We start from the raw sequence: 25,464 nt of genomic DNA on the forward strand, positions 1-25,464 counted from the left end.
TAGATTTGGTACTCTTGACGTCTATTTGGTTACAATTCGGTTTCACTTAAAATGGACAACATTTCAAAAAACTAAAGCTGCTATAAATCGAAAACCATTTCGAGATTTAGCTCTAAAGGCCACAAAAAAAATGTTTTTGTATTTTTTGGATGTATCATTTTCGAGAAAATCATAAAATAGTAAAAAAGTGCTGATGACGTCATGCATCAGGTGCGATGCATTTTGATGATCAAAGCCTATAGATTTAAAAACAAAGTAACTGTCACTTTCATTTTTGATTGACGTTGACGTTTTATCGTGACGTTGTTGTTTATTTGGGTCATTTTCATTAATTCTGTTCTGACACTTTCTGACTATTTTTTTTATTTATTATTAAGAGATGACCTCTATATAATATTTCCCAGAGCATGCCACCGCCTACACAGCTGAAAAAATGCTTCTGCTTATTTTTTTACATGATAAGTAGGTACCTACTTTCCATCATCAGAAATATCAAGGTCATTTGAAAATGACCCATTTGTTGGTTGGCATGTAAACAAAGTTTAAATTTCACTTGTCAGTGTCATTTATGTTTTTTTGCGAGACTCAGGCAATAGACAAAAATAAAAATTGAGCCTAATATGTGAAGTCACTTCCGGTTTTAAAATTATTAACTTTAAAGTTAAAAATAACATGCAAAAATTTATGTATATACAAAATAAAAAAATACGGGTCCCCTAATTTTCTATAATCTTTCCGAATAACTAATAAAAATATAGGGTAAAGAAAATGAAATGTTGTCGATTAGGTTACGATTGTTTGAAACTTTTTTTACGACTTTGTGAAAGAATGAATGAAAAGGAAAAAATAACAAAAACTGTCGTGAATAGTGTCAAGTTGACACTATCGAAGCGTCTGTAGTCGAGCGGGCTTCAGTGATCGTAACTGATCACTGAGGTTAAGCAACAACTGGCACGGTCAGCCATTGGATGGGTGACCAATTTCAAGTGGTTCTTTTCTGGACGCTTCCGTGCTTCGGACGGCACGTTAAGCCGAGGGGCCCGGTTGCTGCTTCGGCAGCAGTCCTTAATCCTAGTCAGAGGCCTGTACTGTATTTTATTTATGTAGCCTTGATGTATGTAACAAGTGTATCATTTGTTGGTCTTCATAATAATTAAATATAAATTTCATATAAATAAATAAACTCTTTCAGCACAAGCTTGCTTGTGTTGGGGTCCACCAACCCGCACTAGGCCAGCGTGGTGGACTAGGCCTAAACCCTTCCTTCATGAAGGGCTCTATGTCTCCACATAGTTCACCAAAAAGTTCTTTTGTGAGGCAGTAATTATCGACGAACTCCGCCTGTCCCATTTCCACTGCTTCGTCCAAATATCTCACCATTCGCCGCAGATATTTGCGCCTCCGGATATCTCTTCGCTGCGCATTGCGCAAAATCGCTATTCGTAGTGCTAAATAAGCCATAACACAGCATCTTTAGTCTCAAATACCAGTACCACACAAAACCACACAAAATCGCCACTCACAAGTACAAATACAAGTAATAAAGTTACTTTTTTCTTCTTGCCTTAGCGATTGCGTATATCCAGTATGTTCAATATTGACAACTGTCAAAATGGCGGTCAAGAGTACCAACTTCCGTTCGTAACCGAATTTAGACTAGTTCATCCGAAAACCACCAAATACGGTAGGCAAGGTGGCGCCACCATCGTGTTCCAGAGTGCCAAATGACTCGAAGGCAAGCGTGACACAATCGATTGCGCGTCGAGAGTACCACTACAGATAAGTTTGTGGCACTATAAAGGCATGTGACTAAATGTCATTTATATTACGTAGTAGTTATTTACGCAATTAAAAACATGAAATATTTGTTCTTTGACTTTTGGAAATTCACGGAAAAAAAAGATTTTCCATAGACACTTTCCCCCAAATTCATAGGACTTTTTGTCACTTAAAAAAAAGTATAGGTACTAATGACGTTCTGATATACCAAATTCGACTTTTTAACTGAGACAAAGAGTCGAAACTGGTGTGTTTCAAAGTCATTTGTAAACCTACTCTAAACTTAAAATACGGTCTATGAATTTGGGAGTGTGACTTAAACATGAGTCACGTGACTTTTGATTTTCAAAAAATCGCATCACATAAGTTGGATTGACCCCGTGACCATTGCAACACCATATAATATTTCAGAGATGGTACAAGATTTAAATTATCCTTTTCCCTACTTCTTTGTAACGGAAAACCGACAGAATGAGAATATTACAAGGTTATAATTTATGGATAAACATGATCCACAAAGTACTTTTTACATGAATAGTATACAATTTCGTCCCTAACACACAGTTTATACGAACTAGTGCCGTATTCCTTCCAACTCTGCGTTTTTTACATTGACGAGCTAAGGGTATAGTAGTTAGCGACCCTGGCTGCTATGCCAAAGGTCCTGGTTCGATCCCCGGCCAGGGCAGACATTTTATTTAAGGACAGATATTTGTACTCGGGTATTGGGTATGTATAATAGTTATGTATCTGTCTATACAATACAATACAATATAATGCAATATAACTTTATTGGTCACCATAAAAACATACAGACAATACTTATAAACTAGAGACAATGAACAATAGGCGGCCTTATCGCTAAGAGCGATCTCTTACAGGCAACCTTAAACATAAATAAATAGAAATAAAGAAAATTATCTATCTGTGTAGTTTGGGGGTTTGGTTACAGGCCCTGTTTAGTTTGGAGTTGGATGGCCGTGTGTAAGATGTACCCACATATTATAATTATATAAATTTCGTAGTAAAGACGTATAATTCGTAAGCATACATTGACAAATACGTCATATCCACACATTCATCTATTAGGAACTTGATATCGCTTTGGAAACGTTTAGCTAGCGAAAATAATTCACCTGTAACTTTCGTTTAGGAATTATAAATGTTAATCCCTCACAACTGAGGGCTGTCGGGGAAGTCGGGGAAGGCTGTTCGCTCATCATCATGAATTCTTTAAACACTGACCTTTTCAATAATTTAATGGCGTTCGTTCGAGATACGGACGGCGTGTATTGTATATTGTTATGAAATAACCTAACTAACGTAAAAACCCCTGGGGATTCAACACTGAAAGTAGCATAACTCTTGAATGGATAAGCAGATTTTGATAAAATGTGACTAAAAACACTCGGGATAACATTATAGGTAATGTTATCCCGAGTGTTTTTAGTCACATTTTATCAAAACCTGCTGTTGAACCCAAAAAAAGACAAATCGAAAATTGGTTGAGCGGTATGGAAGCCAGCTACGCTGCTACAGACTGATAAACATACACAGACACGTTTTAGTGTTGAATGTCGGGGGATCTTTACGTTGGTTGGGTAAGGTTATACACTGTATATTTTTTGGTAAGACACATAACCAAGAAGTACTTATAACTGCACATTGACCCTTCTCTCAATGCTAATGCAACCGAAATGACCCCCATTTTTTCCTCATTACAGTACACCTGTCTCCACGAGAACCTGTTCCACTATCTGTGCGAAGAGAACGGAGGTGCCGTCACGTTGCCAGCCGCGCGAGGCGACGACGCTTGGAAGGTTTACTTCAACGAGAATCCTGAAGAAATAGTGGACGAGTTCGCCATGAGATACGGCATCGAAGCTATTTATCAAGCTATGACGTGAGTGGTTTAATTGAATTATATTAGGTTAGCTAGTTTATTCTTAGGTTTCGGAAATATAAAATGGTTTTAGTTTTTTAAATGTTCAAACTGTTCACCATCTCTATCAATAACCTCCACTGCCTAAAAATATGCCTGTATATTTATTTCCTTTCACTTACACCGAATCAAACACGTGTACGTGAAGGCTTTGTAACAAAATGCCTACTCGAGTGGATCTAAAGGGGGCAGCAAGTCAGGCATGGTCGATAACAGAGCTGAAAGGCTCTATGGTTACTCTAGCATGATAAAAAACGAATAAACAAGAGGTAAGCTGTGTGTCTATGTGTGATCCAACTTGTCTTGACATCGATTTTCCGAATTAAAATGTATTGAATTTGACACTAATAAGTACTTCGTAAATGTCACGATGATTACTGTACGATTACGATTAAAGATAAGCATTCTTTCGGCATCGCACGCAACGGACGCATGGTATTCAGTCTTATATTTAAATTCACACCAATGCGTAGTAGTCTACTATGAAAATCCCTTTAGTCCAATTCGTACGATGCCGTCAGGTGAACGCTTACCAACAACACTTAGAAAACACAGTTTATCTTCAGGTAGAATGACCCGTGAGACAGAGGGTCGTAAATAGGCATCTCATTGAAAATAGTTTTAGGCAAGGCGCAGACTGGAGGTCGATATCGTATCCGCGATGTCCCAGTTTCTTGTTAAAAGTACTTAAAAGTTAGACGGACTTGGCGTCTCAGCTCGCTGTTGCATATTGAATTTTATCTTTTTCAGATATAATAGAAAGATGGATTCTTTCAGTTTTTTTTTGTGTAGGAACATCCTTTAAGATTCTGCACAAAGTCTGTATATCTGGATAGTATGAGACATTGAGAGTACACCCAACTCCTATTTGTTTTTTGGTATGAGATGACGAACCACATAAATTACAAATCTCAAAGAATTATCAAAAAGAAAAAAGTTTAAACCTTTTGCGTCCCGTATATCAAACGAAACACAAGATTGTCTATTGTGTTTGATTTCACGGAATACAACCGGTTAAAGAATTGAAAAATATATCGATTGGCAAATGTAATATTTTTTGTGAAATTTCTAGAACTGTATAATGGATACCCTTTAACAGGATTACCTTATAAAAGCTAAAGTAAGCGAGCTTTATTTCTGCCTGAACAAGAGGTATTCACTAACGAGCACCAAATCGATTAAAAAGCTCGAGCACATTTGTGCCATCAACTTTACATAGTTTTATACCTCAATGACTATCGGAAATGGTTTATTACTGCGATCTGCCATTTCCCTCTGCATTTGTTCACATTTTTAATTCCTTTATAATCTACATACAGTTATAATAACGCGTATTTTTTTCTATCCATAACTACCTTCTAAGGTCACTAGCCAAAACCACGTTTAAGGGTTCGCAATATTCCCTCAAGAACTCGCTTGCACGAGATATTTTGACGGAAAAAGTACACGTCTTTTGTCAAAGTCTCATGTTGTGATACACTCAATGAAAAAGTTCCACTGACAAAATGGAAACACTAAAAGAATTATAAAATATTATTAGGTACCTACCTACTATTGGATTTATTGACGCTCTCTTTGACGGTATGTTACCATAATAGTCTTGAAGATAGTAGTACAACACATCTTAGCGTCATAGTTATAATAGCGCTCAGAAGGATAGTACGGGTCGTATTTAAGACGTGACAAGAGTTTTGCATCGCGCTCACTCACATCGCGCAGCCTCAAGAGCGAGCGCGACGGAGAACTCTTGACACGTCTTAACAGCGCCCTGTGCTACAGGGCCTGACTCGTACTACACTCACGGGCAATGAAAAGGTTCCACTGAGAAAATTACCAAATTACTCCTAAACGGAAACGGCAGGCTTAATGACGCCTTCAGCAACATTAAAGTACATTTAACAGAGCATCAGGATATTACCAACTAAAAACGATAATATTTGGTCCAAATTTTAAATTAAATGTTGGAAAAAATTGGGGTCGTTTGGTGTCGGCATTTTGTGAGTGGAACTTTTTCATAAACATCCTTCCTCATTATCCACAGCCACTTCCACTGCCTCTCAACCAAGTACCTCTGTGCGGGCGTCCCGGCCGTCATGTCGACGCTCCTGGCCAACATCAACGCATACTACGCGCACACGACCGCCTCCTCCGCCGTCTCGGCTTCGGACCGATTCGCTGCGTCGAACTTTGGGGTGAGATTTACTTTATAAAAAGTGAAGAAAAAGAGGTGTGTTATAAGGTTAACGTGTCTGTGTGTCTGTATATCTGTCTGAGGTAGCGTAGCTCCCAAATGGCTGAACCACGGCCTAGCCCGCAGTGCTCGCTTTTGACCGATTCGCTGCGTCGAACTTTGGGGTGAGTTTTACTTTATAACAACTGAAGAGAAAGAGGTGTGTTATAAGGTTAATATGTCTGTGTATCTGTGTGTCTGTGCATCTGTCTGTGACTAAAGCATACCGTGTCTGTGTGACTGTGAGTGTTAGTAATTTTCAATTGATGTATGCATAATAAGTATATTTTTCGGCTCCGTATGTAAAACATTCCGTAAAGCAGCCTTGCTACGCACTTTGGTACACATATTCCATACACGTACCTATAACTAGAAACTCAACTGTCTTGGCTCTACAATAATTATCAATGTTAGATACATGTTACAGGCATAGCTTAGAGGATTAGCTAAGTTGGATTATGTAACAACTGGACATAGACACGGTACACGCATTGACATGCGACCACTCAACCGTGTAACATACGTATAAACCTACATTAATCCGTGTGTACCTACCTAATAAGATTTTGGAGCCTTCGCATACTACCTTAGTACTAGTATTAATTAAGAGGATCATTACGCTGACTGAATTCCTTTTAAAAGTAAGTTGATGTTATCTCTCTATATATGCCTTTTCGGTAATATACCTACCGATACTGCAATATCAAATATAAGATACTTACTTATGAAAAATTTACCTGCCTTCTACTACCAACGGAAAGCGTTACATGAATAAAAATGTAATGATTCTCTTGAGTTATCCTTTGTGTAGTTTGTATAGACCTATAACTAAATAAACATACCGTGCGTGTGTATTTGCACAACTATGATTCAAGCTACTCATACCACTGACTAATGCCCAGATCATAGGCCCGATTTTCACACTCAACACTAAACCAATACCTCCTTTTCTCCAAACAGAAAGAGAAGTTCGTGAAGTTGCTCGACCAGTTGCACAACTCGCTCCGGATCGACCTCTCCATGTACCGCAACAACTTCCCCGCCTCGTCCGCGGAGAAGCTCATGGACCTCAAGAGTACTGTGGACCTGCTGACTAGCATCACGTTCTTTAGGATGAAGGTATGTGACGGTAGATTAGAGATGCCTTAGCACCAGCGACGCAATATTAGGAGTTAACAATAATACTTAAAGCATCATCGCTTGTTGGTCAAACTCAGAGCTATCCATAGTTGATAACTACTAACGTTGGTCTATTACTTCTATGGATACATCCATACAAATTATGCGTGTAAATTTTGACAGATAAGCCATGCTACTGAAAGATTGTTGATTGCTATTATTCTTGGGTTCTTACAGTAACTGTAAGAAGGTGTATTTTTTTGATTCCTGTGAGTAGGAATTCAGTGATTAAATGTAGGATTATAATAATCTTCTTCAACATAATATATTATTCAGCCACTGCATGGCCCATATTGTTTCAAACTAGTAATTATGATACGCACCACAATTTGACACACAGTATGCTGCAAATATGGACCTAGCACTTTAGGGTTTGAGTGGCGCTATCGCGCGGCCTCGTAAGCGTTCACGATTTAATTTTTACCACTTCTTATCATGTCTTAAAATATATTTTTCTGTATATTACAGGTGCAAGAGTTGAGCAGCCCGCCGCGCGCCAGCACGGTGGTCAAAGACTGCGTGAAAGCCTGCCTTAGATCTACATATCAGTTCCTTTTTGAAAATTGTTACGAGCTTTATAACCGGGAGTTCCAGGTGAGATTTAGATTTCTAGAAGTAACCTCACTTATTGACTTGATTCTTGTGCAGATAAATTCTCAGTTTTAGTATCTCAGATAGCAGCATGTAAAACATAAAATAGCATTCTTCACTGAGCCTCTTTAATTTCTAGTTTTACAACGTTTGCCTTGTGATAATGATCACATATCAATCCCTTCACGAGCCCTTTACTATTGAACATTTATTATGTTTATGTAACAAAAAGTGTGTTGTCCCTTTTTTGTGAAGAGGGAGCTTAAAAAAAAACACCGACGATACTCTCTGTTTACAAAATTAACCAATTCAAAATTACCCACACCCTCTACACCATCCCCTTATCCCCAGGTGGACCCCAACGAGGCGAAGCGCGACCCCTCAGACCACGGCCCGCAGCTGGACTCGGTGGACTTCTGGCACAAGCTGATCGCGCTCATCGTCTCCGTGATAGAAGAGGACAGGAACAGCTACGCGCCTGTTCTTAACCAGTTCCCGCAGGAGCTTAATATTGGACAGGTTGTTATTGTTGCTGGTTTATATCATCAGCTTCTTCAATGCGTGCTTGAAACTACTATAATTCTACAACTTCTTATGAAGTACTTACAGATATAGTCCAAAAATAAGGTAGACCCAAAATCTGCGTTTAATCTTCATTACTGATGCTGATTTTGGTTTGTTAATTTTAGCGCTTTGTTTAAATATTTATTTGTCTTTTTTGATAACGCCGAAAGTGCACTATAGAACGTGTACCCCAAGTCTTAAGGGTGTATACCATAATTTCTACGCTTGGTCGATTGGTCGGTCAGACATAAAATTTAACATTGATTGCAGCGGCGGTACACAATGTACTTCGGCCTCGTCATCTCGCTGTCGTGGCGTGACGTTGACGGCGTGCGGTGGACAAAGCCACGACCTTACGTTACATAAACCAGCCATCATTCCTTATTTAACCTTATTATGCCATAATTGTATAGGTAATTATTAATATGAATGTTCTTAATTCGCAGTTATCGGCGGCGACGATGTGGTCGCTGTTCGCGGTGGACATGAAGTACGCGCTGGAGGAGCACGAGCAGCACCGCCTCTGCAAGTCCTCCGCCTACATGAACTTGCACTTCAAAGTAAGTACACGAACTTACACTTCAAAGTAAGTACATGAACTTACACTTCAAAGTGAGTACTCGAACTTACATGTCAAAGTAAGTATACATGAACTTACACTTCAAAGTAAGTACATGAACTTACACGTCAAAGTAGGGTAACGTAACGTACCTTGGGACGCTTGTACCTCGGGACATTGATTGTATTTAAAAAACCGGCTAAATAAACACATTAAAATTCTACCCTAGGCATAGTATTTTACTCGCTTGGCAAAACTAGTGAGTCTCGTGATCATACCAGCATCTAGTGTGTGGTGAAGACAGTATAAAGTTTTTTGGAGTCAAAAGTAGCTTTTTGTATAGTTTTTTGTGTTGCTTTATCTCATTGAGGCATGCTCAAAATAAAGACATGGATGTCACGTATAACTTTTCAGTTATTTAATTTTATGACATGGCAATTATCTGAAAGATTCCTATTAATTAAAAATAAAGATATTTAAATTTTGGTTAAATATTGCTTTTTTGTACCTTGGGACACGATTAAATTTGTACCTTGGGACACTGTTTCCTATGGCTTTGTACTATGGAAAATGCAAACATCTAAATAACGCCTTATATCTCTGTTCTTATTAGTGCCAGAGTGAAACTAGACAGAAGAGAGATGCAGTAAATAAATAAGAACAGAGATATAAGGCGTTATTTAGATGTTTGCATTTTCCATAGTACAAAGCTATAGGAAACAGTGTCCCAAGGTACAAACGTGTAACGTACCTTGGGTCAAAACAAGCATTTTTACTTTTATCTTAATTTAATAAAATCTGGCCACACTAAAGCTTAAGCACAAATACTAATAGTGATAATAGATTATACATATCCTACCGAATAAAGAAAATTTCACATTAATATCTTAGTTGTTCGCTGCGATAGCTTCATTCAAAGTTGGGGTAGTCGAAAATGTCCCTAGGTACGTTACGTTACCCTACATGTAAATACACGTCAAAGTAAGTTCAAAATGATTTGAAACTACTTTTGATAGCACCGTAACCTAATCGGGAGTGAACCTGCTTCGGGGCTGCGGGTCCTAATCCCGCCCAGGGCAAACATTTGTGTAATGAGCACTTTTGTTTGCCTTGTGTCTTGCTGGTTATTGTTTATCTGTATAGAATGTATTTGCCTATGTTTTTGTGTAGATAATATGTATCAGCTGCACGACATCCATATTACTCTGCTTAGTTTCGGGTCACGTAGCCGTATATGTGATGTCTGTTTGTTGTTAAACTGATGATAGATAATTCTGAAGTCAAACTCCACCTGACTCAAAACCCTAATCACCCAAAATCTCCTCATCTTCCAGGTGAAATGGCTCCACACGAACTACGTGAAAGACGTGCCCCCGTACTGCGGCGCGGTGCCGGAGTACCCCGCCTGGTTCGAGCCCTTCGTCATGCAGTGGCTGAACGAGAACGATGATGTTTCATTGGAGTATTTGAATGGAGCGTTTAATAGAGATAAGCGGGATGGGGTGAGTAGATGGTGCTAGGTTAAGAAGGCAGTTTTGATCTTGAGGGGAATTTGCATATAGGTACCAGTTGAGTGAGCCAGGTCCAGGTATTTAAAGCCTGGTAAATAATATGATAGGGGTGAGTAGACCTTTTTTTGGGCTATTATACATATGTGTGTGTTGATCCAGCTAATGAGGGAAAAACCAATCCCTACAATTTAATCTTAATTTTCCATCAGTAAGAATTTTAAAAAATCTAACCGACAGTATAGACAGTTAATCTGAAGAGTTATGAGTGTAGAGTAATGGGTTAAAAATAGATAAACACAGGTAAACAACATAAATAAAACAATCACAAAACAGGAAACAGACAGGTAATTACGTTTACGACGGACACCAAGTCTGAACTTCTTCAAACAACATCATTTAACGACGTTGCAGTCTAAATGTGTCTACAATGAGATGACTGACTGGTATGAGGAATGCGAACTATTTGGCGGAATAACGTAAAACTCGTTAAACCAAATGTTCGTTTATCAGGAACCTTGGCAGTAGTTGGCAACGACCGTGACAGTTTATACAACTGAAGATTCTGCATTACATTCCTCTAAAGAAATGAGAGCACGGAATTACCACATGCTGTTCAATGATTGTTTTATCGCTAGCATTGGCACAGTAATATTGAATTTATATTAGCTATTGCCATCATTTACTGATGGAAATACTTTTCCTACATTATTTTATTCTTAAAGTGATAAGTACACCGTTTTCCGACCACCAGCTTTACCATCACCAAATTATTAATGCGCTGTCTTATAGGGGTTACTCTAGGTTACGAAATTAAGTTTCAGGTAACCACGACTCTGCCTTGTATAAACTAGTAACGTTACCAATACGTCATACATGTATCTAGTGAAATACCATTACATGTCTTGTACGATCCACATGAAAGGAAGTCAATATGTTGGTATTAATATTTTTAATTTCCTAATTTCTTTCCAGTTCCAAAAGTCCAGTGAGCACGCTCTCTTCAGTAACTCCGTGGTGGACGTGTTTACGCAACTCACCCAGTGCTTCGACGTGGTCTCCAAGCTGGAGTGTCCGGACCCCGAGATCTGGAAGCGGTACATGAAGCGGTTTGCGAAGACCATCGTGAAAGTGCTGGTGGCTTACGCTGATATCGTGAAGAAGGAGTTTCCGGAGCATTTGAAGGAGGAGCGAGTGGTATGTTGGTTTTTACTAGTTTATTGTCTTTCTTCACCATTATGTTGTAATCGTCCTTTCTGATGATTATTATGCAGGACCCTACAAAGGTGTGCTGTAAATACTGCAACGGTTACTCCTTTCTTAAATGTTCCAACTTGCAACTGTTCATAAATACCTACCTATACTTGCTACAATCTATAGGGATATTCAATATAAATTCCTCCCTAGACGAAAGCAAAAGCGGGTGATTTTTGTCTTTATCTAGCATGATTACCGGCTGATGAAGATGCATAGCTGTTACTTTCTAAAACCTTTTATGTTATCTCCAGGCCTGTATCCTGATGAACAACATCCAGCAACTGCGAGTCCAACTGGAGAAGATGTTCGAAGCGATGGGAGGCACGAAGCTGGAGCGAGACGCGGCTGATATCTTACACGATCTGCAGCAAAGCCTCAACAGTACTCTGGATGAACTGGCTTCTATGTTTGCCATCAGGTAAATTGACGACGTTTTTTTCGGACATAAGACAGAATCATATAATTAACCTTCGATACAGACTATCCAAGGTTCGCTGTAGGGATTGCTAACGTAATCGGATCAATACTTCAGCTGAACATTTACGTAGCCTGAAATTTTCACATCGAGATAATTATATTCTGACTATCGAAATATTATTCACTGATTATGATGGCTTTCTTTAGGTCCCAGCTCATATAATAAACGTAACGTAAACAGATCGTCTTTCTTTTCTTCTGTGGCGAGCTCGCTAACTCTTGGTTGACTTACATTTATATGAGCTGTGACCTTAATTCGTGTATCTACTCCAAATCTTACAGCTCCACTAACCTACCCTCATTCCCCCAGCTTGGAGACCAGGATAACAGCGAGTGTGAAGGAGTTAGGCGAGCTGCTACAGAAGGTGGGCGGCGGCGGCGCGCCCGGGCAGCCGCAGCCGCCGGCGCATCATGAGGCTGATGAGGTGCTGCGGCCGCTGATGGATATCCTGGTAAGTTTAGGGAGTCAGTTATAGGGCGCGAGAAAGGAGCTTCCCCATGTGACGTTTATACTGTAAAGACCAGGATAACAGCGAGCGTAAAGTGATGCCTGATATGATTGGCCAACCCTCTCAGTATGTTGATAAAGCTTAGTTTAGTTTGTGTGTATGTCACCAATACGATTAGACGAAGATCATTACAAATATTCCACCGTTGTTTAAAGTGTTGTATGCAATGTATTTAATTTAATCATCATTAATTTTACAGTTGCCTTATAACTGTTCAATTTTGTAGAAAGCTTTCTTTTAACAGATTATGACTTTATGATAGAAAGCAATTTTTTAAAGTAGATTCTAATCCCTCCTACAATTCTAACTTGACTCGCCTTTTCTTACAGGATGGTTCACTGACAATGTACGCAGAATCCTGTGAGAAGACAGTCCTGAAACGACTGCTGAAGGAGCTGTGGAAGATCGTCATGAAGATCCTGGAGAAGACCGTCGTGTTGCCACCGATGACTGATAAGACTGTATGTGGACTAACTGTTTCTTTTAAATATTTGTACACGATAATTCAGGTTAGACGTTTACTGTCGGTGTAGAACCACTTAGATTCTCCGGGGCCCTATCGTGAAGTCATATCGCGATAGGTACACTGGTGTCACCGTATATTTTTTCATGTCAATTTGTAGTAAAAAAGTGTGCTGGTACAGTTAATTATAGTCATGGTACAGGTAGTTATTAATGAAAAGTTTCGGTGTCTAGTATTTTTAATCAATCAATTTGATATTCTCACAGCAATATCATGCTAGGTATTTTGTATTCGCAAAGACATAGTAGTTAGCTGAAACTTTGCACATCCCAACGAATTGAACGTTTTTCCAACCATTCATGATTTAAGTAAAATTTAGACATAATATGGGGTTTTCATCAAATCCTCCTCTTTCAGATGATGTTGAAGAACTTGACCAACAACGCTAAGAATCTGGCAGCGAACGCCAAGATCGAAGACATGACGTCACTGTTCAAGAACACGGTCGGCAAGCAGGACGTCAAGCACGCGCTGTCTGGAGTCATGGACATCTCGAAAGAGGTAAGAAAGTAGATGATACATTATATTGTACCAATTACGCTAGATTATATATGGTAGGCGAAGACTTCATTTGATTTTGAAAGAGCTATATGGTGGTGATTTCATATTTTAAATCTGCCTTATCAAAAGCAAAAGTTTTTACATTTGGTGTACTTGGGCTCACTTTGACTGTTTCTTCCAACTAATTTTGAATTCATAAACTATCTCTTAGGTATCATCACGCAATAGATCCTTAACTCCTCAGTTATCGCTTCTGTTCAATTTGAAAGCTCTTTATACAAATCCGAGCACCTTGCTCAGTCAGCGACTAACATCTAGCCATACTGGCCAATCCTTTCACCAACACGATTACCGCTCAACTTGCAATAAAATTCACTATTTCTTCACCAGCACCTATCAGCGGAAAAGAGTCTAACACCAAAACAATGCGCGGTATTAGACGCGGCACTGGACACCATCAAGCTGTACTTCCACGCCGGCGGCAACGGACTCAAGAAGACGTTCCTAGAGAAGAGCCCCGAGCTGCAGTCGCTGAGATACGCGCTCAGCTTGTACACGCAGACCACTGATACGTTGATTAGGACGTTTGTTACGAGTCAGCAGAATCAAGGTACGGTATAATTCATTTGTTTTGTACAGTTTTTTTTTACACAATATTCACCTGTATCCAAGATGGGTAGGCAAAGACTATTGACCTCCACGAGCCACATTCCTGACATAATTATGTACTTCTTTCGCTTCCTCTACATTCATAAGTCTCGTCAAACGCGTTCGTCGTTTCGGAAACTCCTAATGTGGCTTTTTTTGATATTTTTTACGAAACAATAGTTTTTATTCATTGTCTAAATGTGACAAGCCTTCATTACATCCTTTCTGAATTCAGTTTGGAGCATTACACTCTAAGTTATGTAGTAGTCTGGACAAAACCGGCGCAGGGCAAAAAAAATTGCGTACACAAACAATAGATAGCCTATAGCCAACAGTGGGCGAGCGTGCTGATGACTAAGATATTCTAACTACACATTATTACCTAAACATTCGCTTAAATACCTCGATTGCCTTACAGACGCGGCAGTGGCCGAGGAGGGCAGCGTCGGCGAGGTGTCCCTGCAGGTGGACCTGTTCACTCATCCTGGCACCGGGGAACACAAGATCACTGTCAAAGGTATGTTTTAGTTTCATTATATTAACATTCTTCTTCTCCTGATTACTTCTATCTGCTTTAATCGTTCTTCACAAATCTAACATTGAGTAATGTTACATTCAAATTATAGTCAATGAATGCTCGAATCGAACCCTTAAGGCAATTTAGCAAAAATTCAATTTTATTATACCTTTTTGACTGAATTTGGCAACAACGCCGGCAACTAACATAGCACAATGCCTGGGATATAAATAAAATTGCGTTTCAGAGGTTTTCATACGTCATGGCTCCATTACAACATCAACTGTCTTGCATCCCTCAGTTCAGGGTCTTGGGACTCTTGGGGTTCATATTTATCAATAATATGTACCTATCTATGTAATTGTGCAGATATAACAGGTACTCATATTACAGGCTCTGCCTAGTTTGGGGTCGGATGGCCGTGTGTGAGATTTCTTCACGTATTATTTGCCCCCACAGATTTATTTTATAAGATCCCTCCAATTTAACCAAAACTTCTCCCATGTCTCCCCCGCAGTGGTAGCAGCGAACGACCTCAAGTGGGTGATAGCCAGCGGCATGTTCCGCCCGTTCATCGAGGTGAACCTCATCGGGCCGCACCTGGCGGATAAGAAGAGGAAGTTCGCCACCAAGTCTAAAAGCAATAACTGGAGCCCCAAGTTCAATGAGACTTTCCATTTGTGAGTAATCTGTGATCAAGTCAAATACTTTATTGCCAGTAAGTGATACTTGCGTTCTCTACGAAAATCTATATGCAATGTGCACTCGGCCTCGGGTTGTTACTTCAAAAGTAGCTCTAGACTTTTGTACCTTGTTAAACAACTCATTAACCGCCTTTTCATTGATTGAAACTTTTACGATTTGATAGTTTGAGAAGGTACAAACGTGTATTAATAGTAGCTAATTAGCTACTTAAGAAGCTGGCCGTGAGATGGATCAGCATTAATTTAGAGAGAACGAGAACTCTGTAATGCAATACAAACCATGTACCTACCTATTGTAGATAACGGCAAAAGATTTAGATTTTCAGATTCATCATTTAGTTATGCAACGTAAAATTTTACAATTATTTTTGGAACACCCTGTATATAACCTAATGTTCCTTCCTTAGCATGGTGAGCGCGACGGAGCAGCTGGAGCTGTTCGAGCTGCACGTGTGCGTCCGCGACTACTGCTTTGCGCGCGAAGACCGCCTCGTTGGCGTGTCTGTCATGCGCCTGTCTGATATCGCCGAACAGGTAGTTGTGTATAGTATTTTATACAAGATGCTAATGTATTTTAATGTTGTTTATAATCATGAATAGTAAAACTTTATTTTTGTTTTATATTGATGTCTTGATAATAATTGTAAATTCGAAACGCCCCATATCCAACAATCATCATCATCCAAATAATATCCAAGTGAAGCATTTTTCATAGTTTTGTAATAATTGAAGATTAATTGAGAACAAATTGAGAATTAGTGTACCCTCGATTGCTACATAATACTATCTAAGTTCATGCATATTCAGCCGTTCATAGCACCTCATAACTCATTCATTGACCTCACGATTCATCTCTGACCTAGATTGCTGTGCAGGGTTCGTGCGCGTGCTGGCTGCCGCTCGGCACTCGGGTCAAGATGGACGAGACCGGCTGGACCATCCTCAGAATACTGTCTCAGCGACACAGCGACGAGGTCGCGAGAGAGTTCGTCAAACTCAAGTCAGAAATGAGGTCCGAAGCCCCCGCCGTCGGCCAGGGACCCTCGTGAGAACAACACTAAACATACACGTGTCTCTTTCATCAGCTCCCGCTGAACCCAGTCTAGAGCGAGACGGAGGGTGTTGGAACCGTCTCGAGACTTGCACAAGCCACCCGCGCCGCCCGGTCAGTCGCAGGCGGGTGTTTGTTCGTTATGTAAATAAAATTACTGTTAAGTTACGCGACTAGTAGATATTTTGCACAAATTCGTATAAAGTTTAGCAGAAAAGACTGACCGTAGGCGGGCGTGGTCGCTGCCGGAAGGCGCCCAGCGTATGTTTCCTCGATTGTACTTCTCGCTGCCTCTCGTTCCTTCCTTGATCTTCTGTTTCAGTCCCACGCTGGGCGCCCACTCCTGGCCTATCCGTACGTTCGTAATTCACGATTTATGTAATAATATTTATATGGACCAAACTCGTATGAACGCATTATCCTTACCCCTAATGTTAAATGCGACGTAATAATTTATCTTGTAAACTCATCTAACGTTACTCGTGTACAGTTGTATGATATGGCCTTATGTAAATTATTTCAAACGATTGTTGGAAGTCTTTGCTTTTGTCGAGCTCGTTTTTTGGTAGTAAAATGTTGAGAATTCTTTTTTTATATTTAAACGTATATCATGGTAAATGTTAAATTTTGTCGTGTATAGAATGTGGTCGAAACTATTATGGTATGAATATTACTGTAAAGCATGATTGTTAATGGAAATGAATGTTTTAATAAAAAGGAATTAATGTGAATAGATAATTATGGGTCTTGTAAAATTTCATTCTAAGTTTCACAGTGAAATATTCCAGTTGACAGAATCTTAATTATAATATGCGGTCCATATACATGAATTGGTATGTTCTAATAACCTGTAAATACCTACGAATAATAAAATAATAAATCATTACTATGTATATCACATCTTTAATCTTACTTAAATATTATATGCGCTTTGGCCTGTTTCGTGTGTAACTTAAAAAATCTCCTATAACATTATGTATATTATTAAAAATTGTGATATTGTTATAAAATGAATACATACTTCACTGATATTTATATGTAAACCTTTTAAGGTGATACAATAAATGCTATAAGGGTGGCCGTCCACTGAGACACAGCGACGTAAGATTGACCAATCAAATGATCGGAGTTATTTGATTGGTCAATTATTTTATAACTATGCCTTTTTGGACTGTCATCTTTACTTAATCAAATATTATCGAAAAAGTGTTGAAATGTTGTTTTTTCTTGAGGCTCGGTTTAATTCACAGACCACGCCTATAACACCTCATTTCTAAACTGATATTTTATTGTTTTAACATAGAATATAGTATTTCGGACATTTTCATCTAGAGGCACAGCTAAAGTAACTGTAATTTTGATAAAGACTGCTTTTTGAATTTATACTAAACTTAATATTGTACTTAGTCCTTGACACATTATTTAATTTACCTACCGATGATATTCAGTGTTCACTTTGTCAAAACGACAGGCTGCTACACCCTTTTGTAATTGTAAGTGGGACCTCTAGCAAGAAAACTTGGCAATACTATATTCTATTGGTTTCGTTGTGAAATACGGGATTTAGAAATTAACTCAGTGCTCAAAAATAAATAATTTATTAAGGCTATATGACAAAAACAATAACGAAATGTTGATTTATCGGGTTTTAAAATATTTATAAGTGAATAAATAACAAAATCACAGTCCAAATGCAACTACACAGTATTTGGTAAGTGTCACACAAAGTAGCATCGTATGTGTTTTCAGTCCCACTAAGACTTCTAAAATTTTCCCTTTTACTCAAAACATAATCAATTTCAGTATTCCTGCATTGCTCACCACACATCCAACACTGATCCTATATCTTCTTACCTGTCTGCATGTTATATATCTTATCTCGAAAACAAAAATATTTCTTAAAGACTTAAATTAGAATTTTCGGCTATCTAACTCAAAAAATGTTGTTATTATAGTTGTTAATGATAAATACCTACCCTCATATTCGTATACGGCGTTCAAATAGTGATAGTATTAAAATAATAGCGTGTTCATAGTTTGGGTGTTGTTGCTTGTTTTGTGGTGTTGATAATATTTGTGTAGTATCTACCTATAAATTATTAATACCTAACTTTTTTACTGGAGTTTTACTACTGTCGTTCTTCTATAAAATCGGAATACCTACTGTTAAAGTGTCTTTAACAATACTAGTATTAGTCTGGTCTAGATATAGATCGTGAAGGCCACCTCATCATGACGTGTAAACTATCTTATTATTATGTAAAATGTTGAAACAGGAAATGTAAACGGAAACTTGAAGTCTTAGTGGCTTTGAAAGTGTGTACATGCAAGCACATCACAGTACGAGTAACACTGGAATCAAACTTTTCTAAATATTAGCTTTTATCATGGATTACATATCTGTAGATAGAGAATGTGGTTTGTCTAGTCCAAATCTCTATATATATTTACTCGTCTAATTATAAATAATTTTTTATTCATAATTTGTATTTCCGAGTCGACTGATTCTGTGTAATTAGCGTAATAGAACTATCAATGTCAAAATTGTTATTTAAATTGAATAATTGCAGTTCTAGTTTAATCCTTACAGTGAATAATAAAATTGAATTTTACTTAAAACAAAATTTGATCATCCGACGTCGTCGCTGACTGAAGCGAAGCGAGTAAAAAAGTTCGCTTCGCTTCGCTACGTCTCAGTGGACTGTTAACCTAATACATTAAAATCACGAGTCGTGTCATGCTTTCAGTACCACTTCAAATTGTTGATTCAACGGATGGTTCTGTCTTCCTAAACACTTCATCATTTATTAAAAAAAAACGTATTCATTATCAATTGTAAATACGACGTTGAAATCCATTTTGGATCGTTCCGAGACAGAGCAATATCAACCGTAACTGCAAGGTAAATGATAAAACTAAAACTAAAACTGAACAGCAGTAATATTTTTGTGTGACTTTGTGGAACTAAGTATTGACTTTAGTACATTTCTGGCCCTGGCTCAATAGAGTGCATAATCGATTGACATGAGAGATAAAGCCCCTTGGCATTATCTGCCGAAACAGTCAGCTTCTTTAGTGCTTATGTGCTTATACACTTTTTTACCTTGTCAAACTCACAAGGAACCATCGATCGCAAATTTAGTTACTTAAATGCAAATCCATCATAAGTGGTCGTATGTGAGTTAGATTATAAGAAAAGTGTATAAGACTATAAGAAAGCTTTTTATGGGTACAGGAGGCCACTCTATATGACGAAAAACAAAGTCGGAGCGCCGTAGCGCGAGCCACGACTCCATCTCGTTGTACTGTATTAGAAAGAAAGAAAGAAAGAAACATTTATTTGACACACTGAACAATACAAAACAGAAACAAAAAGAAAAAGAATACTAAAAAAAAATTATATGAAAAAAAAACAGATTATTATTATTATTAAACGTGTTGATAGTAAGGCAGTTCTCGTTTGTTCGTTTTTCGTCAATATATTATAGAGTTGTACCTTGTACTTTTGTCCTGTTGCCTACTAAATTGACGTCTTATTGAGTTTTGCTTACGTCAAAGATGGATCGATCCAGCTCTTATTACTACTCTACAACGTAAACACTCAAAAACATAAATCAAATTTAAAACATTGAATCGATTGGAATCAAAAACAAATGAACTCTAGGGCCAAAACCATTGCAAGCTAGATATAAAGAAAAGCGCACACATTCATAAATTCTCATAAAGTATTTTACTATGACATCACATCCACATTACCTTTACCATGTGACAATACTTGTGGTAAATATTATTTTTAAGTGTAAAATGTCATCGGCATAAATTGTAAATCAGGTTCGCTCCCAATTTTAGTATTAAATCGGTCACATTGCATATATCTTTGTATAAATGCATATATGTAAATGTTACATGTTTAAACACATTACTGAATTTAGAATTTTTATGAAAAAATAAATAAATATCCGTATTTCAAATATATCTTGTTTTTTGTTTCATTTGACGTTTGTTTTTATTGAATGCCCTTCCTGTTGTTTACAGCCGAGGAGCAGCCAGCCTGCGCCCGCGCATGACTCACCGCACAATATTACCCAGGAATCTCTCAGCTGATTCAATCCGGGCTATTTCTGTTGCAAGTTCACAATCATTGAAACTGAACATCTACATAACATAACACGCTATTTTGGCCGTCGAATTCTCGCGTCCGTCGCGTAGGTATGCGGCTTAATCACCGGGGGAGAAGCTGGGAGATTCAGCCAAAAAAAAACAAAAGAGTCTTGTGACGTCACAGGTAAGGGGTGGGGAGAGGTGCAGACGTCACTCATTCACAAAGCATGGCATTCTGTGTCAGTCCGCCGTCGCGTACGCATCTCAGCACGCCGCCAGCTGTAAACAAGTGCTATTTCCGTATCCCGGTTCAGTGTGAAGGGCAGTACGTTTGAGTGCGGAAGGTCGAGTTTGTGAAAATGAGTGGAAATTTTCTCACGATCCCCGGCGATGATCCGATTCAGCGGCGGTCGCGGGTAAGGCTTCCTCACCTTGGAGACATGACCTGCTTGCCTTGCACAGCCTAGATTAGCAGCTAAGTAACAAGTTGCGCAGTAAGGAGACTTTATTGAGATCTTTGTTGACGTGTGCTGGTAGTCTGACTTTTTTCTTTCTATTCTAATCGAGAAGTGGTGACGTGCGATTATAATGCACTTTTATCGATAAAGTTTTCTTACTGCGTGAATGAACGTCCGCATAGTTAGCGCACAGTTTTCATTCATACGTATTGAGGAAATACTTATAAAAACAATTTAGGTCTGATACTTATTAGGTATGAATTGGCGGGATTTGCAATTGCGAGCATTGAAAAAGTTCCACTCACTAGGTAACTTTCAGTCACTGGAACTTTTTCATTGCACACGAGTTTATTTACACTTTTATGATACTTTACAATTTTATTAAATACGTCTCAACGATTCATACAATATTCTCAAAACTCGTTACTACTCTTCACTCATAAAGGAATTGCTATTTATTTACAATATTGTGACTTGAAGTATTTTTTTAATTATTGCTCAAAGAAGCTAGTAAGTTCAATAATATCCGTACAAGCTTCGTGCTTGGCACATAGTATCCTAATCCTAACTAATATTATAAATGCGAAAGTAACTGTGTCTTTCTGTTACTCTTTCACGCCAAAACTACTAAACGGATTTGAATTAAATTGGTATACATTATGGTCTAGACCCTGAAAAAGAACATAGGCTACTTTTTATCCCGTAATTCCCACAGGAAAACTTTTTAAGGCGAAGCGAAGCTCGCGAGAACATAATATAGTCGCCGTCTATTTTTCATACGTTATAACGTTTTTAGATATCAATTTACTGAAGAAATTTTATTTGTTTACAAATGTGTTGGAAATAGTTGGCCATTGACATTGCTAGCGCTCATGGTTTATCATTTACCATTGATCCGACAAGTGCTTGATAAAAGCAATACAAAATTGATCTATTAATCCATTTACATTACCTATGTAGTATTGCGATCGTAGATAGCAACGTTTTTATAAACACGATTGGGTTTTATTTTTAATTTGGTAAAGCAATAATACTGGGCTTTACATTCGGTATTTTTAATACAACCTTCTGAAGAGACATACTTACAAGATTCTGTCGTGTACGGTGAGCATTTTAGTTTTTGAGCAAACTTGCACTACAGTTTTTTTTTACGATGCAAGAAAAACTATGTTGCTGGGACTCATCCCGCAATGTCGGACCTACATGAGTATTTAATTTTATGTCTATAATCTTAGATGAACAATTTACTAACAAAATGATGTTTCACATTTCACATTGTTTCACATCAAACTGGCCACATTTTGTTTACTGTCAAACTGTTTTAAGTTCAACCTAATGACAACCATCGTACCTCTGAACAAGGTCATACATTTCAAAATCTAACTAAATACCAAATAAGAACTTAGTGGTAGAAGTGTAGTTGTCGAGACGTTTCTTTTGCACTGAAACTCCATGTTAGCATATTGTTAATCTAAGACTATAATTAATAAACATTTACTGTATCAACATACCCGTTCAGCCTAGCCACCTACTTACCAGTAATATATGAAGACAGCCGGCCAAAAGATACGTACTCATTAAAAAGTGCATTAAAAATCCTATAAATTATCTGAGCAGCCAGCACTTTTGTAATTAATCCACAGCATGCATTGAATTATGAGCGAGATGTAACATTGATTTGGTACTACGCGGAATTAAGTGTGAATTGTCATAATGTATGTGTTGGCACGGGAGCGGGTGTAGGCCAGAGTCATGACGAAAGAGCGGAGCCGTCAGCTTTATTAGCTACTAGCTGTTCCCGCGCGCTTCGCTTCGCCTTAAAAAGTTTTCCCGTGGGAATTCCGGGATAAAAAGTAGCCTATGTTCTTTCCCAGGGTCTAGACCGTATGTATACCAAATTTCATTCAAATCCGTTCAGTCGTTTTGGCGTGAAAGAGTAACAGACAGACAGACAGACAGACAGACAGACAGACAGACACAGTTACTTTCGCATTTATAATATTAGTAAGGATACATCATTGCGTGCTTTGCGATCACAGGAAAATAAAATGCTGAGTGTACCGCAACATACCAGTGCGGCCTATAGTGGCTCCTTTGCTGTCAAAGCTGTGAATCTGTGGAACTCGCTACCAGTGGAAGTACGGCTATCGTCATCACTTAATGTATTTAAAAATAGTCTTAAATTACATTATTACAAGACCTTGGGATGGTAATTGTTTTATTCTATTTTATTTATTTATATATGTAATAGTATATTTATATATGTATACTACTATTTATATTAATATAAAACATGATAGTTATTTATATTTATTTATTTTTAGCTTAGAACTTAATATGTTAGGTTATAGTTTATAGTTAGATATGTTTATTTAAATTTGGATTAGGTTACACTTGATTGTCTCTGTGTATACAGTAGTTTTATTTAATTTTAAGAGTTATAGGCTTACTTTTATTTCCACACCATAAAGGTTGACTGGAAGAAATCGCGTTTAGGCGATAAGTCCGCCTTTGTATATATATACTTGTATTGTTCTTTCTTGTACTTGTTAACTTTTACTTTAAACTGTGTAATTTGTGTATACATACAATAAAGTGTTTAAATAAATAAATAAATAAAATCATTATAATCATCAGCCAATAATCATCCATTGCTGGACTAGGACCCGGCCGCCTCGTCCAGCCACTACCGGCTACCCGCCTAATGTCGTCGGCCTAGCGGGCAGGAGGGTACCCCACGCTGAGTTTGCCTGTTCGTGGTCTCCACTCCAGAAGTCAAGAGAGAGTAGCTATTCAGGGCGATGCAAAAGTAGCATATTACACTGAAAGAGGGTGACTCAAATGTTAAACCTGAACAAAATAAAGCTCCCCATAGTAAAAAGTCACATGGTCAACAAAGCTTCTATGGAGAAGCAAAAGAAAATTGATAATTTCCAAAAGTTCTTCAGAACAAACCCCTGAATCATATAATGTATGGCAAGCTGTAAGAACCCCATTTTGGCTTGTTATACTCTTTTTGCAACTCCCTGTGTATTGTATAATCATTTTAATTCAAACCGCTTGTCTCTTGTAAGCGCAGCCAATGAAATAATAAGTCTTGTTAGTAACAATGCTATTTCGTTGGCAGACGCAAGAAAAGGATTAACGGTTTTCATAAAGACGGTGGTTTGGTTAGCCGCTTTATACCGGATTTTAGTCCATTTTGACGATCAAAACTTTAGCAAATTGTTTAGACGTTACTTCATAAAGGCTTTACCGGCAATAAATTTCAGGTCAACTATTTCTGGAAACTTAATCTAAGACTTACCTTAAGTTTAGCAATAAATTGTAAGAAACGAGTCTTTGTAAGCCTCAATAAAATTTATGATTGAATTTTTTGGGAATAACGTCTCAGATTTTCAACTATCACTATAAGGCTTAAAAAATCTAAAGGATATTTGTACCACCACCAGCCTCTAAGACTCTTCCTTCGTGTCTTTGGATGTTGGCAATAAATTGGTTCACATGCCTATTATAATCTGATATTCATGCATTTACCATGAGCTTTGTGTCTCAGTGACAAGGCAACATGCATGGGCATTCATCTGGATACACAGAGCGGGAGAGCTAACATAAAGGACAGGCCACAAGGACATAATACCTAAATATATATCTCGGGTGATCCAATTTATATTGCATAAGACAATCATGTAGGTATAGGTGCTTCCAAAATTCGTATACTAAGCCGAAAGGGGGTGACTCAGGGGTTCATTTTGAACTACTTTTGTTCTACGACTTTTTACGCGACTAATAAAGATTTTATGGATTATGAAATATTTTTAGCGACTGTTCTAAATTTGTAGATCAATATTGATTCAGAATGACCCCCTAGGGTCACTTTTTAGCTTAGTATGCCACTTTTGTAACATCTTTCATACTCATACCACAGATAAAAGTACACAACTTAGAAACCTGAAAATTACAACGCTATCTTTGCAATTAGTAAAAGATTTATTCATATAAATACAATGAAATAATGTAAAAAGTACGAGTAGCTATGAGTAAATACTTTCTATACCTAGTAGAAATGCACCTACAGGTTGTTTCATCAAGACCGAACGGTGTATGCATCCCTATTTCTATGTTTAGTTAACAATACAAGCATTAGTTGTTGTTGTGGTTGTTTATCTTTCTCACAAGTTATAATAACTTGTTAGTCAAAGTTATTCAGAGCCAATTCAAAATTGTAAATTGCATGAATATTTAATATTCAGTCACTCTGCACTCTGGTGCTTCTTAAGAATTCAGTACCGATGTAGGTACATAAAACCAACTGTAAAAATGACTAGAAATAGTTATAAGTACTTATTAAGAAATATTTATATAA

The 25,464-nt window shown here is 37.9% G+C and overlaps 2 protein-coding genes across 3 annotated transcripts in view; both read left to right on the forward strand.

Moving 5' to 3' along the window:
• LOC105391455 (protein unc-13 homolog A) overlaps positions 1 to 19,874 on the forward strand; it is a 65,428-nt gene extending 45,554 nt beyond the window's left edge. The window contains exons 12-28 of the mRNA XM_038115665.2: positions 3,504 to 3,682; positions 5,763 to 5,913; positions 6,912 to 7,070; positions 7,599 to 7,724; positions 8,073 to 8,240; positions 8,732 to 8,845; positions 10,179 to 10,346; positions 11,328 to 11,549; positions 11,861 to 12,027; positions 12,397 to 12,538; positions 12,925 to 13,056; positions 13,476 to 13,619; positions 14,010 to 14,229; positions 14,686 to 14,784; positions 15,302 to 15,464; positions 15,896 to 16,022; positions 16,364 to 19,874. Of these exons, the coding sequence (XP_037971593.2) occupies positions 3,504 to 3,682; positions 5,763 to 5,913; positions 6,912 to 7,070; positions 7,599 to 7,724; positions 8,073 to 8,240; positions 8,732 to 8,845; positions 10,179 to 10,346; positions 11,328 to 11,549; positions 11,861 to 12,027; positions 12,397 to 12,538; positions 12,925 to 13,056; positions 13,476 to 13,619; positions 14,010 to 14,229; positions 14,686 to 14,784; positions 15,302 to 15,464; positions 15,896 to 16,022; positions 16,364 to 16,537 (2,655 nt within the window). The 3' untranslated portion in view covers positions 16,538 to 19,874. The remainder of the gene's footprint in view (positions 1 to 3,503; positions 3,683 to 5,762; positions 5,914 to 6,911; positions 7,071 to 7,598; positions 7,725 to 8,072; positions 8,241 to 8,731; positions 8,846 to 10,178; positions 10,347 to 11,327; positions 11,550 to 11,860; positions 12,028 to 12,396; positions 12,539 to 12,924; positions 13,057 to 13,475; positions 13,620 to 14,009; positions 14,230 to 14,685; positions 14,785 to 15,301; positions 15,465 to 15,895; positions 16,023 to 16,363) is intronic.
• Positions 19,875 to 20,855: 981 nt separating this feature from the next.
• The window catches only part of LOC105394773 (actin-binding Rho-activating protein), a 45,558-nt gene continuing 40,949 nt past the window's right edge, over positions 20,856 to 25,464 (forward strand). Inside the window, exon 1 of one of the 2 annotated variants that reach the window (XM_038115595.2) lies at positions 20,856 to 21,056. In XM_038115595.2, coding sequence (XP_037971523.2) covers positions 21,000 to 21,056 — 57 coding nt within the window. In that variant the 5' untranslated portion in view covers positions 20,856 to 20,999. The remainder of the gene's footprint in view (positions 21,057 to 25,464) is intronic. The other variant, XM_038115596.2, reaches the window with a different exon arrangement.

The sequence above is a fragment of the Plutella xylostella genome, chromosome 21 (assembly GCF_932276165.1).
Source record: "Plutella xylostella chromosome 21, ilPluXylo3.1, whole genome shotgun sequence".
Taxonomy (NCBI): Eukaryota; Metazoa; Arthropoda; class Insecta; order Lepidoptera; family Plutellidae; genus Plutella; species Plutella xylostella.